General features: G+C 38.7%; 1 protein-coding gene across 1 annotated transcript; it reads left to right on the forward strand.

Annotated features, from left to right (window-relative positions):
* Positions 1–2,806: 2,806 nt before the first annotated feature.
* On the forward strand, positions 2,807–3,772 carry LOC120553280 (olfactory receptor 52E8-like). The gene has a single exon (XM_039791536.1). The coding sequence runs from the start codon at positions 2,807–2,809 to the stop codon at positions 3,770–3,772; it is 966 nt and encodes a 321-aa protein (XP_039647470.1).
* Positions 3,773–7,641: the final 3,869 nt, after the last annotated feature.

Consider the following 7,641-nt stretch of genomic DNA (forward strand, 5'->3'; position numbering starts at 1 on the left):
TCTCGCTTACAAAAGTCTCAGAAATGAATTTAATAACGAAATAGCCCGACAAACAATGTATAACTTTGCAGTGTCTGAAATATGAGACCTGCTGTCGAGTCTCCCATGTGTTTCTATGTAGTTTGCTCAAACCAATCAGCGCGCAGCTCATTCTAAATATTCATGAGCATACCATATTTGGAAGAAAAGCTCTTGTTCCAAATAGAGCCATATTCACAGGGTAGTTAAGAGCCTAATAAAATAGCATTCGGGCAATTTTCAGCCCAACCAATGTTACATTAACCTGACTCCACCAGATGGATTGCTTCGCATTTGCTCGGCATATCCATCTGGGAACTTTCCGTTGGAGAACTTTTGGGAAGGGGCGAAAATACTGGTTAGCTGATTGGATAGACCATCTGTCTATCACCTATGTTGGTGATAGACGGGCCAAATCAACCAATCAGATCAAAGAAGCGTATGAAAATACAACCACAAGCCTCTGCTGCTGCAGGCAAAGCATAGCTCGTTAGCTCAGCAAGCAAGCAACATGTCGGTAAAGGATATTTGCCGTTTGTGTAACGAGAATTTACAAATAAAAGGCACCCTTTCAGGTTCCCAGTCCATATTCCAAAAGAATGATCCAAGAGAAAAAAGCATTAGCGAGCAGCTAACAGAATTAGGGCTACCACTGGCTGAAAATACTGGTTAGCTGATTGGATAAACCATCTGTCTATCACCACCTAAACCCGCCTCAAAACCAACGCTGATTGTCCCGGTCGTTTGGCGAACGGCTCCAAATTTTCTCTATCTCAAGATGCCAGACTGATCAGCGAGATCAGGACGGTCTCACGAGGCTAATGTTACATACCCCATTAGGAGACCTTAAGGAACAGCGTAAAATACCCTATATAATCATTCTATGACCCCTTTAAATTGACTCTTAAATGTGGTGACGGTGTCTGCCACCTGGCTCTGGCTCCCATTCTACTTTTAGAGACTCTAAAAACTACAAGTAACTGCATTCTGGGAGTGCAGTGCTCTAGTGGGACAAAGGTACTATGAGCTCTTTAAGATATAATGGTGCTTTACCATTAAGAGCTTTGTAGATCAGGAGAAGGATTTTAAATTCAATTCTTTATTTTACAGGAAGCCAATGCAGAGAAGCTAATGCCAGAGAAAAATGATCTCTTTTCTTAGTTCTTGTCAGCACAAGTGCTGCAGCATTCTGGATCAGCTGGAGAGTCTTAAGGGAATTATTTGAGCAACATAGTAAGGAATTACAATAGTCCAGAACTTGAAGTAACAAATGCATGAACTAGTTTTTCAGCATCGCTCTGCTTTGCTGTTAAAGTAGTTATTTTTCCTCTGCAGCGCCAGCACTAACTATAATAGACTATTTTGAAAAGGCAAAAACTATTAATTGGCAAACTCCATCCTCTTTTTTTCTTTTGATTTTTTTAATGCATCATTTGAGTGCAACATTGATAAACTTCATGGATGAATTTGGTAATTTGGTGATTATAATTACAAACTGGTGAGTCTATAATTTCCCAGTGGTGCACTCCAGACTCAATGCAAACTAAGGGCCATTTTATTCTTTCCAAAACATTAACAAATCAAATGTTTAAACAAGCTTTTACTTTTATCATCAGTGTTTTTATGACTGCTTACAAAGCCTTACTTGTAAGCAATACTAGTTTAGATTTGTAACCCATACAACTGAGTAAAGGTTTTGAAAGAACTGAATTGTCTAAAGCTGCTTACACACTGACCAGACGGCCGACCCTTGACAGAGAACAGAACACACCAAAAAGACGAGACGAAACGAGATGTAATACGTCTCTATAACAGCAGGCGGCACTAATCTGTATTGTTGCCCAAGAAATGAAAACTGGCAGCTTATTGGACGAATGCGTCACATGGGTTTGTTTTCTCTGGAAATTCAAAGCCAGACTGTCATGGCGGCCGTTCAGAATACGATCTCATATTGTACTACAATAGTTCACTGAGACATGTATCTGAAAACATTTTAAGCAAGAAATAGGCCATGCAGTTATTGAATCTGTCTTCATTTCAGCTCAACAAAGGTCAGTTTAAAAGATTTTCGTCAGATTTTGAGAGACTCTAGTCACCTCATTCCACTCGCCATTTCCGGGTGAGTCCCGACTGCCCTGCTGGCAACTGAACATGTCAGGTCGGCCAAAATGAACGCCGACAGCCCCCCAGACTGACGACGGCACGGGACACACCGAACAGATTCAAGTCACTGACCTCGCCAGACTGTCCAACGGCCGATAATCGGCCCTGTGTGTCAACACCTTAAAATATATCGTGATGCAACCTGCTCCACAATATACTGTATTGCAGCTGCATATTTTTCATGGCTGAAAGCCACTTATTGGAAACTGAATAATATTTACTCTACTCTTTATGTGTCATGTTAACACAGATGGGTGGAACTCATTAGAGAACATGACCATTTGGGATCTACTTGTTTATGAAAGTAAACATTGATATTCGTTTCAAACAAGATGCTAATCACATATTTGGTGTCACTACAGTGAGATGTGGCAGTACTTCCACGGAGGCAGATCTATTGTAACTTTTACAAGGTAAGATTTACACTTTAGATCCTCCACAGAAAACATGAAATTACACTGTAGTGACTAACACTTTTGTTTGCATAATTGTTAGATTTGAAGTATTTAGGTCTATTGTTAATGCTCCGATGTTATTTCAGATTTTCCTTAACTTGTCACATCTAAAAACTATTTTAATGTATGTGTTTTCTTTTGATAGGTTGTTACTGTTAATTCAAGTGATTATGTTCTACACTAATGTAACAAGGATTACAAATTTCTTCATCCTGGGATTTCCTGGACTTTCACAGGAGTATTATGGACCTGTGTCAGCCCTGCTTTTGGTTCTCTTCTTGGCTATAGCTGTAGGAAATATTTTTATTTTAGTGTTTGTTAGATGTGAGAGGTCTCTTCACAAACCCACATATCTGATATTTTGCCACTTGGCACTAACTGACTTAACGTTTGGGACTGTTACTCTGCCAAAGATTATATCAAAATATTGGTTTGATGACAGTACTATTTCATTTTATGGATGCTTTGTACAAATGTACTTTGTTCATTTTTTGGGGGCGTCTCATTCTTTCATCCTGATGGTGATGGCCCTTGATCGCTTTATTGCAATTTGTGTTCCACTGCGTTACACAGCTCTTTTCACAAACAACACTGTTTCTGTGCTTTGTGGAATATCATGGATTTTGCCAATGTCAGGGATAGTGGGTGTAGTTGTAGATGCTCTGAGATTGCCATACTGTAATTCAAACATAATTACACATTGCTTTTGTGACCATATAGCAATAACAGTGCTTGGATGTGAGAACGTACGAGAAGTTCAGGTAGTTGCATTTGGTATGGCCATGTTCAGTTTGATGTTGCCTCTGGGTTTTGTCATCTTCTCTTATTTTGTCATCATTGTTGCAGTTATGAGAATGACCAGTTCTAATAGCAGTCGCATGTTGGCTCTGTCTACCTGCTTGCCACAGATTCTCATCACATTTCTCTATTACATGCCAAGATGTTTTGTGTACCTGGCAAATTTTGTGGGATTTACATTCAGTGTCCCAGTTCGCATAGTTGTTGTAATGCTGTACAGTATTTTACCTGCTGCTATTAACCCATTAATATACTGTTTCAAAACCAAGGATATCAAAGAACACTTGAAAAAGAAATTAGTTACTAGGAAAATTAATAGCAGTACAACAACTGGATAAAATACATCATCAATCAAGTGATTAGTTACTTTTGTTGCTTCAAATATGTCACTTCCCTGTGAGCTTTAGAATCAATTTTGATACTTTGCTTTTCACTATTAAAGTACTGCATGCTCCTACAGTAATTATACAGATTGAAATCCTCTATGAGCCCAACGCAGCCTGAGATCCTCAAGCAGGGGTCTCTCTCTTTTCTTCTTGGCAAGGAGCCAGATCAGAATCACTTCATACCACGTCTTAAAACTCACTTGTACTGGAAGGCTTTTTTATAACCAGCCTGATGTTCTTAATGTTTTATTTATTGTTTATTGTTTTCTACTTTTATATTTTCATGTCTTGTTAACTCATACTTTGTTTGCACATTTGTATTGTTTCTTTCTAAGGTACTCATCAATAAAATGTTTTTCAATTTTTCTAAATATTATAAAATACTGTACAGACAGTTTATTACAAAGATAGATTATAAAGACAGTAGCGTTAATGTTTACATGCAGCCGCCATCTTGGATAACAGTCATTAGCAGTCGAATCACGAACGCTGTGTTTGAGCTATGCTACTGGTTACTGGTTGCACGGCATTCGTCTTTCGACTGCTCATGACTGTTATCCAAGATGGTATGGGATTAGTTTTGTGACTTTAATTTCAAGCAAAACTTCTCAAGTATCAAACAAAAAACACTAACTCAAGCAAAAAAACTGTCACCTCAAAGGTAAAACTTAAAACTTGCAAACAAAACATTTGTGTAGTTGTAAACTATTGGTCTTTTATTTGTTTGATATTATGTCCTTTTGTTTACAGTTCCCTCTGCTTCTTTCTCAATGATCAGTCTTTTGCTCTCTCCATCACGTTTGCAGTCATGCTCCCAGCTTTCTCGTTTGCGCTCCCTGACTTTTTGCTTGCGATTCTGACACAACATCTCGCGTGGGCGGGTCGCGATATTACGAATCCCACTATGGCCACGCCAAGACCCGCCCTTCAATTGCAGTCACACACTACTATTGGCCAGGCGTCCATGCTTACACGTACAGGTCCTATCCCCTGACCAATCCCCTAACCCTAACCTTAACCACTCGAGGTGAAATGCCTAACCCTAACCAATCAAGCTGCTTCGTAGAGCGGGTCTTGGCGTGGCCATAGTGGGATTCGTAATTTTGCGGGCGGGTCTTACAGGGGTGCGTCCCCATTGGCTAATGAGAGTTAAGGGGAAAGTTTGAGTGACAGCTCACCCTCAGTGCAGGTAAACTAACGTTAGAGACTCAGAGTCTGGTCTGGAGGACACACAAGCCACTCCACAGGGGATTCCTACAAGATTAATAAAGTGTAAGTATTATTAATATATATATTATCTGTGATCTACGTTGCAAGCATGGTTACTAGACATTTGTTGTTTCGTTGTGTTAAGTGACTAGCTAGCTAGCTAGTAAAGCTTTTTTAAGTTAGCATTTAACATTAGCTATAGGCTACTGCTAACGTTATCTAAAACGTGTAGCTAGCCACCGGCTACCTTACTGAGCTAATAATTTACCATGGGAATCATGTATTCTTCGTGAGGCCTTACTCAATGGAGCTGTATTAATTATCGTCTTCTCTCTGTAGAGACCTGCAGGACCCGAGCAGAGCTACGATGCTCTCCCAGTAACCTTAGGTTAGTAACGTAGCTATATTATAGTCTATTAGGAAAAATTATTATCCAGCTAACTACTAATTGTTGTGGTTGCTATTGGCCTGATTATACACAATGCTAGGGTATTGGTTAAGTTGTACAATGTAGAAGCTGTGAATGTAATGTATTATATCTAGAGGTTGACACATACTGTACAGTACAAATGCAGTGTTAGCACTGCTTAACTGGTTCATCTTTATAGTTTTGTGCTCCTCTGTACTTTCCTAGTTATGACAAAGACTGGCTATTCTAACTCTAATTACATGTCTTCTGTTGCATTTGCAAGCAGGTCAGCATAAGGAAAATGTTCATAGTGTTTTTAAAGCCTACACATTTGCTAATGGCTACTTAAAAGCAAGTTATTTTAATTGTAAATCACACAACCTTGGAAGCCTCAGTTATCAGTAAGAACTTTGTTACCATTTGATTTGTGTAAGAAACTTTGTTATAATTTTCTATCACAGCTAACATCAGGCAGCAGGCAGTCCAACCAGGACGTGGAGCAGTAGAGGGAGAGGAGCCTTTAGTCTCTCTGTGGAGGAAACACTGTGTGCGAAGGCTTCAAACAGCCAGGGTATAGACCAATAGTGTATGTATTGATCATATTTTGCTCAGATACTCAGTTAACACTTACAATTACCTTTTTTCTTAAGTTTTCATTGGTGTACTTGTAGTTTCTTAGTCCACTGTATGGCAGTATATACCCTATTACAGTATACTGTCCTGTAATTTAATTTGTGTTTACATTGTCTTACTGTAATTATATTTAAAAATGCACATAATATATAAAAACATTTTTTACATTCACCCTTGTCTGTTTGGTTCATTATATAAAACAGGAAATAAGGTTGAGACTATTATAATGCTTTATTTTTAGTCCAATATAAAACTTCACATACATAATGGATATTTGAACATATTTAGCTGGGGCTCCGGTGGTAGAAGAAGCTGGAACTCAGTGTCAGTCATTATTTGCAGTACATCACAGGTCAGGGTCAGTTTTTCATCACCAACAATACACAAACATACTGAGTAATTGGGTTATGTATATATTTCACATATTCAGTTTCACCTAAGGCAAGCTGTATTTCTCTGCTGACTTGTGTCTGCAACAACACTTCTGAGGGTGGTGCAGGAATATCACACACAACTCCTGGATGCCTGGGATCATCTGGTCTCCTGAGCTCACTGATGGCCCACCGCTCCAGTCTGGACGACAGCCTTTTCTGCAGGACAGTTCTCTGAAGGGCTGGGATGTGGCTGTAGTCCTTCACTTCCTTGACTTCTTATTGTAAAGCTTGAAGTACCTTATTGGATGATAAAAACGTGTTTGAAATTAGCTCAATAATAAATAATTGTAATAAAGCCTGCACTCTAGAAATTTTTTTCTAGCTTTCTGAACACTACTGGAACACTTATTTCTGGAATATTATTGATCACACTTTCTAGATTCCTACCTCCACGTTGACTACATGTGTAAAGTAAGATATGGCCAGCCACCAGGACACATGCACATCACATCAAACCATAAGGATCATTAAGCAAAGTATTTGTCAAGGGCCTGGTGTGTTAGTTAAAGTACATAGTTTGGACAGTAGTAACACTATGCATTAATTCTAAATATTGTTGACATTTACAGCGCTAAAAATATATAAAAAAATATAAAAAAATACGTCCGTTATCTGCCATCTTAAGGTAGTGCAAAGAAAGAACAGTGTGTACAGATGGAACATTATCTAATGTATGTGTCGAACCCTATATATATTACATTCACAGCTTCTACATTGTACAACTTAACCAATACCCTAGCATTGTGTATTATCAGGCCAATAGCAACTACAACAATTAGTAGTTAGCTGGATAATAATTTTTCCTAATAGACCATAATATAGCTACGTTACTAACCTTTAGGTTACCTGGGAGAGCATCGTAGCTCTGATCGGGTCCTGCAGGTCTCTACAGAGAGAAGACGATAATTAATACAGCTCCATTGAGTAAGGCCTCACGAAGAATACATGATTCCCATGGTAAATTATTAGCTCAGTAAGGTAGCCGGTGGCTTTTAGATAACGTTTGCAGTATAGCTAACGTTAAATGCTAACTTAAAAAAGCTTTACTAGCTAGCTAGCTAGTAACTTAATACAACAAAACAACAAATGTCTAGTAACCATGCTTGCAACGTAGATCACAGATAATATATATTGTC

The sequence above is a fragment of the Perca fluviatilis genome, chromosome 2 (assembly GCF_010015445.1).
Source record: "Perca fluviatilis chromosome 2, GENO_Pfluv_1.0, whole genome shotgun sequence".
NCBI lineage: Eukaryota > Metazoa > Chordata > Actinopteri > Perciformes > Percidae > Perca > Perca fluviatilis.